This window comes from Xylocopa sonorina, chromosome 5 (genome assembly GCF_050948175.1).
Source record: "Xylocopa sonorina isolate GNS202 chromosome 5, iyXylSono1_principal, whole genome shotgun sequence".
Taxonomy (NCBI): Eukaryota; Metazoa; Arthropoda; class Insecta; order Hymenoptera; family Apidae; genus Xylocopa; species Xylocopa sonorina.
Genome location: NC_135197.1, coordinates 8,447,384 through 8,458,280, shown reverse-complemented (window position 1 = coordinate 8,458,280; position 10,897 = coordinate 8,447,384). Strand labels below are relative to the sequence as shown.

Sequence of the window (10,897 nt, the reverse complement as noted above, 5' to 3'; positions counted from 1 at the left end):
TGTACATATTGTCGAGGTACCTGCACCATTTAGTAAATTGAGAAGTAATATCTGTTAATTGAAAGTAGTTTTGCTTATTCACTTCCTATTTGTTGTAAAACTAGGTCGAACAGTTATTCGTGAAAGACTTGTTTTCAAAAATTAACGAACTATCTGAAAGAAATATGAAACAATAAAACAGCACAAAGTACACGAAGTTGAATAATTAAATATATCAATTGAATATATAGTCGAATCGTTAAATATAATTATCCAATTGAATTTCGTGGGGATTATTCTATGAAACGATTCACATCCGGTTTCAAATTGAACACGTTTGTTTAAATACCACAATGATTTTTTTTATTAATGAAATCTTGTTACGTGCCCTTTCGTGAACTGGATTTCCTTGAAACTTTCTACGTGTATTGTAACAACACGTGTTGATTTGTATGAACTTCTTTTCATGAATAAATGTTCTTCATTGATATAAATAATTAGAAATATTGGCGTTACATTTAATTTTGTTTACAGGAATGAAACTGAAATGCTTAATCGCATTTAATATTTGTACTATTTGAAAAATACTATATTCGGTAAAAAATTTGAAATTTATAAATACCGTCTAATATTATGAATATTAGCGTTTGTCATGGAGCAGAGTGAAAAAAATCTGTTATCAGCATACTGTAGTACCATTATTCATTTATCAGAGTCGGTAAACTAACTTAGAAATATCTACAATGTGACTCACCGCAATGCACAAATCATAAGGTTTCTTGTTCTTTCGTTTAGCGATGTTAAGCAGTATTAATCGATAAACTGCTCGAAGAACATAATTATGCAACGGGTGTAGATGCAGCAGTGTTTAATAACATGTTAATTGTAGTAATTAACTATCTTTCGGTGAACCTTATAAACAGAAATTTAATGCACATTAGTTTCCATAAAATCTACTATTTAAGTATTTTGTACAAATCATTTACATATATTATCATTATACATATCATTTATATTATATATATAGGTAGATAGTTTTAAATAACTGTAAAAAATAGCTTAAGATTAGTGTCGTAAAATTTGCATTACATATCTGAAATTGTTATCAACCATATAATCCGTTTAAAACTCCGTCTGGGTAGCGCTTAATTCTGTTTGACACGATAATCTGACTTATTATATTATGATCATCATAAATCGTGTTTTCGTAGATAACACAATGTTAATTAATTGTTAAGTTAATGCATTACTATGTGTTAAATCATTTATAATATATTCATATTGTTTTACTGTATACTTGAGATAATAATTTACACTTTTAGCGTAAGAGTTTACTACTCTTTAATGGAGTATTATTATTTATTTAATATATAAGAGTATTCTTAAATGATTAATTAATTTCCTATAGATACGCCATCTAATTGTTTTTTTTTTACCGAGCTTGGTGCTGTTCGAAGTAATTCCATAAAGTATTGAGGCGAAATGTAGAAAATGAAAGTAGCACAATGGACGATCAATAATCTTCAAATACCCAACTCGAAGCGCACTCCTATCATTCGCATCATGACAATCATTTCGGTAACAATCGCGAACAAGCCTTGCTGGCGTCGTCATTGATCTCTAAATCTTTTACCCTTTATGGATAACTGGTGCGAGAAATTTGGTGCAAAACGTTAAGATATTTACCACATATGGATAATTGATACATCGAACCTAGTGGAAAAGTGTACAGTTACATTAGATTTAAAAAGTAATCACAGTGATATATTATCAAATCTTCTAAACAGTATTAAAGTTATACCAATCATAGTGTAGAATTAGTAGGTGAATGAACGTTCCTTCCTTAAATAACGGTACGAGAAGTGTTTAATTTGATTTGTAAGTACACGTTCGATGCGTGACACTCACTTGATAAAATTTCTTTCATACTCCGACTGCATAATTTATAAGGTTCCTAATAAAACTTACTTTATTACTCTTTATCGCTAACGCGACGAAAGAGTCTTAAACGTCCGGCTAGAACCATTAAATGTGCGCGAAATACACATGTGCCAGAACTGTTGCTTTGCGTAACAGGTTGTCGTGATTCTAACGGTGAAAATGCCGCGGGGATACATCAATAGAATCCCTATGGATACCAGTGTGCTCGAAAAATTAATTCCATCTTCGGACGAGGTATTATAACAGCCGCAAAAGTGTGACGAGCTGTGCGAAATAATCGCGAAACATCTTCGATCGGAGCACGCTAAAATGCACGATACTAAAATTAAGTCAAACTGCCTGTAAATGCTACACCGGTCCGTGTTGCCCTCTGTACACAGAAAAGAGAGAATAAGTTTCAAATAGCAAGCGACAGTATGGCTGTTATTTAATCTTCTGACAATATATTTTGCTTTAAACGGAACTTTGTATTTTTACATTACCGGAGATGTTCCTTGTTACTTGAAGTACATTACGAATATTGTCTTCCTCTTGTATTTCTCGCGAGACAGCACAAAGAAAACTGGCATTGTTTTTCTGTTTGCTCAAAGCACGAAACTTTCTACTTACTTTCGAAATATCAGCAAGTAAGTACACTGTTATATGAACAACCTTCGCAAATACGAACCAGTTACTCTGATCACGACTGTATACATAGAAATCCCAATCTATGTAACCAAGAAACAGGCATCACGTACAAGGAACATCGTGTAAAAAGAAAGTATCATATTATACATCATGCTTACAGTCTTTTCTTCTAGAAGCGGAATAATCTGATAAAAATAAGTATTTAAGGTAGATACATCAAATTATAATCTAGCGAGTGAGATATATTGCAGTTTGGCTTCAAAAGCTCATGTTTTTAAAGTAAAGCTAATAAGATCTAAGAACAGATTAGTATTAGGAATTATCAACGTTGATATCAACGTTGGATTTTGTTAATATCATCATACTTTGCTAACAGTTTTTTAAACAATCTTAACATAATAAAGTATGAAAGTACTTAAACTTAAACTTGCAGAAATTCTGTCGACAAAGTTTCTAGGAGGCATTCGAGAAATTTATTCGAGTAGACTTGGACAGGAGACTACATTGATCTTGTATAATATGCGAACCTCTCACGTACACTACTACGCTGTTCCTACCACCGCATATTATGGTGCAATGGTATATGTATACGAACGAAGGTTGCCTTGTGTCTGTACTTACTATATATACACATGTAGGTCATTACTGTAGAAGTCTACATAATCCTTTCTCCAATGTCAATACCTGTATACATGTATATATTTATTTATACAATTATATCGCCTTTATTACGTTAAACCTAACTACTTTTTACAATGAAATTGATTGGATTAATTTTCTTTTTTAGCAATACAAATTTTTATAAATCAGGGACAAGATTGTAATCAATCTTCCCTCTATAATCAATGGAAATATTAATATATTTTATAATAGTTTGATAATTGTGTGAGATACGATTTCTCTGAGTTACATGTAAAATTAGTAATTTTTCAGGAAACGATGGAGAGAAAGAAATCTTCGGTAGAGCCTCCTAAAGATACCGACTACGGAACGTGAGTGATTGTTTTTCTGATTGTCTAAAGCAATTCTCTTATTTTATTAGTTTATAACATAATAATACATGTAGTATTTTATTGGTGGATCTTGAAATTTTACAGCGTTACATATGAAGATCAACTTGGATCGTCCTGGAAGTTTTGGAAGAAACGAAGATACGTAGTCAGTGTGCTGGCATTTTTTGGATTTTTCACGTCTTACATTCTTCGTGTGAATTTAAGCGTCGCTATTGTTGCTATGACCGCACAGGTTCACAAAATCGATGAAAATGGAACGGAATATGTCGTAAGTAAACAAGTACTTAGTGCAATATACGTAACCGAATTTCATTTCCCAGAAATTTAACTCGTCTTATCGTTTATTCAATTTTAGCATTATTTAGGACATACAAATGTCTAATTCCCGTTATTTCCAGGAAAGGGAATTCGATTGGGATTCCAAAACACAAGGACTTGTGTTAAGTTCCTTTTTCTATGGATACATAAGTACCCAATTACTGGGAGGATGGCTTGCAGCACGTATTGGCGGAAAAAGGGTTTTTGGGCTTGGAATCGCGACTACCGCTTTTCTCACAATTATCACACCACCTTTGGCCAGAATAAGCGTCTACATTTTGATCACTCTACGAATAGTAGAAGGAATTTGCGAGGTAAGCAAATTTCATTTCTATACCTTAAATTAAATTTTAACTTGTAAGTGACCACACAAACCAGACTTTGATCCATTTAAAACATATATGTTCGTTGTATATGATTCAACTAATAACTTCGCTGATATATGCATTACTCGAGGATAAAAAATGGGATACATAATATGAAAAGTTTGTTGAGTGCAGGGTGTAACGTATCCTTGCATACATGCAATATGGGCACAGTGGTCACCTCCATTGGAAAGATCAAAATTAGCAACCCTCGCATTCTCCGGAAGTTTCTTCGGAACCGTATTTGCCATGCCTGTTGCCGGTTTAATGGCTGAAAACCTTGGCTGGCCTTCGGTCTTCTACGTTTTTGGAACAGCTGGTCTTGTTTGGTTTTTTTTCTGGTGGATTACTGTGAAGGATAAACCCGAGGACGATGCATCCATTTCTGAAGCTGAACTTGCATATATTAAAAGTAGTCTTGGCAATAAAAAAGCAGAAGTAAGTTTACTTTTTAAAAACATATGTAAAAGGATAAATTTTATTTAATAATTATTTTTATTATCCTTTAATTATTTAATTAATATATTTGTAACACAATATATATTGCGTTTTATCAAATGAACCGAACTTCTTATTTTAAAAATTATTTCGTTTTTTAATCAAACAGAAAATTGTACATCCATGGAAGGAAATGTTCACATCTCCACCAGTTTGGGCGATTGTCGCAGCACACTTTAGCGAAAATTGGGGCTTTTATACCATGCTTACTCAGTTACCAACGTTTATGAACGGTTAATTCAGTTGCTCAATTAACAAATATACTCAATGGTATAAATTATACTTAAGTAATTCATCTTCAGATGTACTTGACTTCAAATTGGATAAAACTGGATATTTATCCGCACTACCATATTTAGCTATGACTATCGTCGTTCAATTTTCTGGACATTTAGCAGATTATCTAAGAACAAAGAAAATTTTGACGACTACACAGGTCTCTATTTTCAAAAACTTAACTCTAAACAAATTACAATTTGTATTGCACTATCTTTCCCGTAAATTAAACATATAGATTAAGTTATCTTGGTTTTTTCTCATAAAGGTACTCTTTTATTCTAGGTGCGCAAATTATTTAATTGTGGAGCTTTTATATTTCAAACGATATTTATGACTTGTACAGGATTCATTTTAACACCAGCAGGAGTGGTTATCTGCATCACGATAGCAGTTGGCCTTGGTGGCTTTGCTTGGTCTGGTTTCGGGTAATTTTTATTCAGATTTTAGATACGTAATAATACGAATTTTGCAACAAACAAAAAATTTTTTTTATATGAAAATGTGTGCAAAAATTCCAATCATTTCTATATATTTATATGTACGAATACGCTTTCGAATAATTTATTAATTAATCAAAAAACACTAGTTATTTATTTAAAATATAATTTTTAACAAGTTCTTCTATAGTGATAAAACAAATTCAATTACATAAATAATATAAATTATTATTCTATTTATGTTATGTACTTTGGTTTTAAAAATTGATATAATATTTTTATTTTAAATATATAAATATTTTTCAGAGTAAATCATTTAGACATTGCTCCTATGCATGCAAGTGTACTTATGGGAATGGGAAACACTGTTGCTACTTTACCCGGTGTTGTAAGTCCTATTATTACTGGGTATATAGTTCAAAACAAAGTAAGTTGATTGAAATTCAAGTGTTGTGTTATAATATCACACGAGTAGTGAATCACCCTGTATAATACGTGATTATAGTATTAGTACATAAATCAGTTCATAATAAAATTGATGTATATTTTGTAGAACGCTGCAGAATGGAGGATAGTCTTTATTATTGCTGGTGCTGTTTATTTAATAGGAGCTGTAATATATGGTATATATGCATCTGGTGAAAAACAAAGTTGGGCAGATAAATGCAAAGAAGAAAATGTAGAATCAAAGAGATCTTATGATAATCCAGCAATGGAAATAGACAATTTATAGCATAAAACAATTAAAGATTATTCATAGCTACATCAGTATTGACAAAACACATTATAACTATTATTCATGAATATTTGGCTAAAATATAAGTAAAATTATATTTTTTAAATACTTTTTGAACAAATATTTATATATAACTACAAAAAACAATTTTCGATCCCTACTTTCTAAATTAATTTCCATTTTTATTTTATATTAATAAAAGAAATTGTACAGAATGCTCTTTTCTAATTTAAAATATACAGTAGTATTTACATCATATACAAATAACATTCTTCAACATTTTTTCCTTTAAATTTATAGATATAACATGAACACACTGCAAAAAATACTATATTATTATATATATATTTATAATTCTGTTTAAAGATTCAAATAATAAATAATAATAAATGGTAAGGAATATAAAACAGCAGTATTCTTTTAAACCAAAAGTTTTTGCTAAAGAAACCTTGTTGGATGTTGTATCTCATGTTTATATACATATTTTGTTGACTGAAGTGGTGGTTAAAGAATTGTTGTACGTAAGAAAATGATATATTTATTATATTATATATAATCTAACCTATAGATCTGCAATTGAGATTGGAGAAAGTATTGGAAATAAACAAACCTATTCATACACTGAAGTAATCTTATTCATTCATTATACAATTAAAATTGAATGAATTGATAAATTAAATTTTATTAAAGTTCGAACTCTAATTTTTCGCCATTCACCAGCAGCAGATACAAAAAATATGATCGTAGCAATACGTACAACAAGGGTGATCTTTTTAGAATGCAATCTACACACACAAGAACTCACACGACATTGTCGTCACTACGATCAAGTGTCGTACTGCCTCCTATGAGCTGTTGACAGAAATATACAATTTCAGTACAGGACAGAAATTATTACTTAATATTTTAGTATTATCGTAAAATTTATAATAATTGATTCAAGTAGAAATTGTGTTTCTGGTAATTAGTTCATAAGAGGCAGTGCAACAATCAACTCTGCCGATATAATCCGCGTGAGTGTGGGTTGTATATTAAGCGGAGCACCCTGTATTTAACAACTTTGATACGAGTATAACCTTTTGAAAGTAGTCAACCTTCCTGAGTTTATAAACAAAATTTTCTATGAATACGTTCTTAAGATAGTTTTATATGTGCTCAAAAAAAGACGTATGATATTGAAAAGGTATTGTACGTATTTGTAATAAATAAATATAGTATAAGCCAATAACCATGTATATTATAACAATGCGAAGTTCTCAACAAATATAGAACTTGACAGAGCGAATTTTTGAAGAAATAAATTTATTTACCAAAAAATTATATTTATAAATATCATTGCAGATGTCAGCAAATTTTCAACAAATCATGTTGGATATCCAGAAGTTAACAGTTAGATTGTTACAGAATGAAAATGTAGCGAATCATTTGATGTTTGAAATAAAAGAAGTTTGCGGTCAAATTACAAATATGAAGGAGGTAAATAATTTATTTATATAATATGATAATCTAACAAAAAGATTACGTAATAAAATAAATTAAACTTATGCAATAAAGACATATAATAACCCATACAGATTAATGTTGACTTCTTATACATTTTGTAATATGTTTATAGTATCAGGAAGAAGTAGAAGTTATAGATAATGAAACAAAACAGAAACCCCAGATACAATTAAATGCAGGGATGCAAAGAGAAATTAAACACCTACAAGAAATGCAAGCTGAAAATAAGGAACTAAAGAAAACACTGGAAGACTATCAACACGCTCTCGAATTAATTATGTCCAAATACAGACAACAGACAGCATCTTTGTTGCGTCTCAATAAAACAGATCTTGCATTGTTACATAATACCAAATATGCAAATGTAAGTATAAATATTATATAGGTTTATAATTATACATGTATATAAATATTATACTATTATTATATTATTGCATTATTCAATTCTGCTTGTTTTAAATATATATACATATAGTGTAACCAGTTTAAGTTAGGACTGTTAAATATCTCAACAAGTATAAAAAGAAATGAAAAAGTAATGAAATATAATTTAATTTTCATTACGTATTATTATTCTTCTCTATTATTCTATCTTCTTAATTGAAAGTAATTTATACATATTACAGATAATTACAAACCAAGCAGAAAAAATTAACGAAATGGCTGCCGTAATGAAAACTGCTGTTGCTTTAGATGAGGAAAGTGAAATGAAAGAGAAAGAAACATATATTAGTTTAAAAGAAGAAAATACAACATTACGAGAAATAGTTAATATCGCAAATCAATATGGCTCCTTAAATAATGAAATCAAAGTAGAAAGTAAAAGTGTACAAACGGATCAAGTAGAACCTTAAAAGAAATTTTGAAATTTGTATATAGTCTTCTCTTATATAAATCTTGTATTATTTATTTCATATTTTGTAAGATAATTAGCATTAGAAAAAAATGTGTAATAATAAAGTGTACATACAGTAAAATGCAAATGTAAAGATTTGTAAATATATATGTAAATATATGTATGCACATGCATACAGATATATATATATATACATAAAATAAATCTTTTTTAATGTATTTTATATAAATATTATAAATATATCTTCCTAAATATGTTGTGTCGTTTAATGTTGACATGTAAAGTTGTCATGAGTCACTAACATAAGAATATAATTATACGATAGAGGGTTACCGTACTTGTGCAATACGCACAAACAAAGTTTGTTTACTATAGCTCTGAAATGATTCACATACTGCAATTTTTACTTACACGACCGCACGTAGTTAATTAATTAAACGTACAATATAGAAGTTTAATATAAATTGACTAACATATAAAAATATATTGATAACTCACAAAGTACAAGGTGATTCAAGTAGGTTGTAACTTATGCTCGAGAGTGATCACGTCACTATAAACAAACGTTGTATTGCCTCCTGCGAACTGCTGCTAAAAAAATGTAATTTCAATACAGAGTGGAACTTACGTTTTATTGTTATCATAGAATTTATAATAATTGATTCAAGCTGGAATTGTATATTTCTGATAATTATTCATAGAAGACGCTGCTATGTGTTTTATCCTGTGTAAACTCCCGCGAGCACAGGTTGCATCTTAAATGGATCACCCTGTGCTTGATAGGTTTGGTGCGAATATAACCTCTTTGGTATCATTAATGTCCATGAGTTTATAAACAATATTTTCTATGAATGCGTTTCTAAGATAGTTCTATGCGTGCTTAAAGAGAAGAAAACGTATGATAATAAAAAGGTATTGTACGTATTCATAATAAATAAATATAATATAAGTCAGTAGCCATATGTATTATAACAATGCGAAGTTTTCAATAAATAAATCGCATGCAATTAATTATAACATATGACATTGTAATACTAATACTAATTTCTAATTTTATTTAAATAATAAATTTCTACGAATATCATTTGTTGAATAGTAATCTATGTAATATAAATAAGCATTAAATTTTAAACAAATATTAAACTGAAAATATATTTACATATGTGTGCTTAATAAAACGATTTTTCGAAAAACTACATTTATTTATCAAAATATTGTATTTCCTTTTGAATAAAATTACAGATGTCAACAAATTTTCAAGAAATTATGTTGGATGCAGAAAAATTAATAATCAGAATATCAAAACATGAAACTGTAGCGAATAGTTTGATAAGTGAAATAGAAGCAGTTGGTGGTCAAATTTCTAATATGAAACAGGTAAATAGTTTATATGTATAATAGAATGATTCAACGTAAAGAATATATAGTGAAGTAAACTAAATATACGATAAAAGTATACAATAACTACATAAAATTAATCAGAATAAGTGAAAGCTTGTCTCTTATATTTTCTGTTACAATTATAGTACCAGAAGGAAGTAGAAATTTTAAACAATGAAGCAAAACAAAGACCACATATACAATTAATTGCCGGGATACAAAGAGAAATTAAACACCTACAAGAAATGCAAGCTGAAAATAAGGAACTAAAAAAGGCTTTGGAAGATCATCAACATGCTCTTGAATTAATTATGTCTAAGTACAGACAGCAGACAGCATCTTTGTTGCGTCTCAATAAAACAGATCTTGCATCGTTACATAATGCCAAATATGCAAATGTGAGTAGAAATGAGATAGAGATTTATACACATTTTACATTTTTAGCCAAATATAATTTAACTTTTATTATATAGTATCATTATTGCTAATAATTGAAATTAATGGATACATACACAATTGCAGATAATTACGAACCAAGCAGAAAAAATTAATGAAATGGCAGCCGTCATGAAAACTGCTGTTACTTTAGATGAAGAAAGTGAAATAAAAGAGAAGCAAATATATACTAGTTTAAAAGAAGAAAACACAACATTACGAGAAATAGTTAACATTGCAAATAAATATGGTTCCTTAAATAATGAAACTGAAGTAGAAAGCAAAACTGTACAAACGGATCCAGTACCTTAGAAAAAATTTTGTAATTAATATATATATATATTTAATCATATTATTTATTTCATACTTTATATTATAATTAATACTAGAAAGAATGTATAACTTACATACAATAAAGTGCACATGTAAAGTAAGATTTGTAAATATATGTACGCACACGCATACACACACACATACACAAATTAAATCTTTTTAAATGTATTTTATATAAATATAACTTTTCAAACATA

At 29.2% G+C, this 10,897-nt stretch overlaps 3 protein-coding genes across 5 annotated transcripts; all 3 read left to right on the top strand.

Annotated features, from left to right (window-relative positions):
- The first annotated feature begins 1,959 nt into the window (after positions 1-1,959).
- Mfs9 (major facilitator superfamily transporter 9) lies at positions 1,960-6,412 on the top strand. Its single transcript, XM_076895065.1, has 10 exons — positions 1,960-2,154; positions 3,481-3,539; positions 3,645-3,828; positions 3,959-4,192; positions 4,379-4,681; positions 4,851-4,974; positions 5,044-5,177; positions 5,303-5,445; positions 5,764-5,884; positions 6,011-6,412. Exons 1-10 carry the CDS (start codon positions 2,080-2,082, stop codon positions 6,188-6,190), a joined length of 1,557 nt encoding a protein of 518 aa, XP_076751180.1. The 5' UTR covers positions 1,960-2,079; the 3' UTR covers positions 6,191-6,412.
- Positions 6,413-6,972: 560 nt separating this feature from the next.
- LOC143423611 (FGFR1 oncogene partner 2 homolog) lies at positions 6,973-10,846 on the top strand. Of its 3 annotated transcripts, XM_076895067.1 has the most exons (5): positions 6,973-7,321; positions 9,406-9,464; positions 9,795-9,929; positions 10,079-10,330; positions 10,455-10,846. In XM_076895067.1, exons 3-5 carry the CDS (start codon positions 9,795-9,797, stop codon positions 10,677-10,679), a joined length of 612 nt encoding a protein of 203 aa, XP_076751182.1. In that variant the 5' UTR covers positions 6,973-7,321; positions 9,406-9,464; the 3' UTR covers positions 10,680-10,846. The 3 variants fall into 3 exon arrangements, with proteins under 3 accessions (XP_076751182.1, XP_076751184.1, XP_076751185.1); XM_076895069.1 differs by lacking the exon at positions 6,973-7,321 and having other exon boundaries at positions 9,269-9,469; XM_076895070.1 differs by lacking the exon at positions 6,973-7,321 and having other exon boundaries at positions 9,381-9,464.
- On the top strand, positions 7,250-8,735 carry LOC143423610 (FGFR1 oncogene partner 2 homolog). The gene is made up of 4 exons (XM_076895066.1): positions 7,250-7,376; positions 7,535-7,669; positions 7,809-8,060; positions 8,323-8,735. Exons 2-4 carry the CDS (start codon positions 7,535-7,537, stop codon positions 8,548-8,550), a joined length of 615 nt encoding a protein of 204 aa, XP_076751181.1. The 5' UTR covers positions 7,250-7,376; the 3' UTR covers positions 8,551-8,735.
- Positions 10,847-10,897: the final 51 nt, after the last annotated feature.

Bases quoted from the DNA above. Each gene is read 5' to 3' on its own strand.
- Mfs9 (XM_076895065.1), top strand. From the start codon at position 2,080: ATGCCGCGGGGATACATCAATAGAATCCCTATGGATACCAGTGTGCTC. The intron at 4,682-4,850 runs GTAAGTTTACTT...TTAATCAAACAG, and splicing joins TTGGCAATAAAAAAGCAGAA to AAAATTGTACATCCATGGAA. The intron at 5,885-6,010 runs GTAAGTTGATTG...TATATTTTGTAG, and splicing joins GGTATATAGTTCAAAACAAA to AACGCTGCAGAATGGAGGAT.
- LOC143423610 (XM_076895066.1), top strand. From the start codon at position 7,535: ATGTCAGCAAATTTTCAACAAATCATGTTGGATATCCAGAAGTTAACA. The intron at 7,670-7,808 runs GTAAATAATTTA...ATATGTTTATAG, and splicing joins AAATTACAAATATGAAGGAG to TATCAGGAAGAAGTAGAAGT. The intron at 8,061-8,322 runs GTAAGTATAAAT...TACATATTACAG, and splicing joins ATAATACCAAATATGCAAAT to ATAATTACAAACCAAGCAGA.
- LOC143423611 (XM_076895067.1), top strand. From the start codon at position 9,795: ATGTCAACAAATTTTCAAGAAATTATGTTGGATGCAGAAAAATTAATA. The intron at 9,930-10,078 runs GTAAATAGTTTA...TTACAATTATAG, and splicing joins AAATTTCTAATATGAAACAG to TACCAGAAGGAAGTAGAAAT. The intron at 10,331-10,454 runs GTGAGTAGAAAT...ACACAATTGCAG, and splicing joins ATAATGCCAAATATGCAAAT to ATAATTACGAACCAAGCAGA.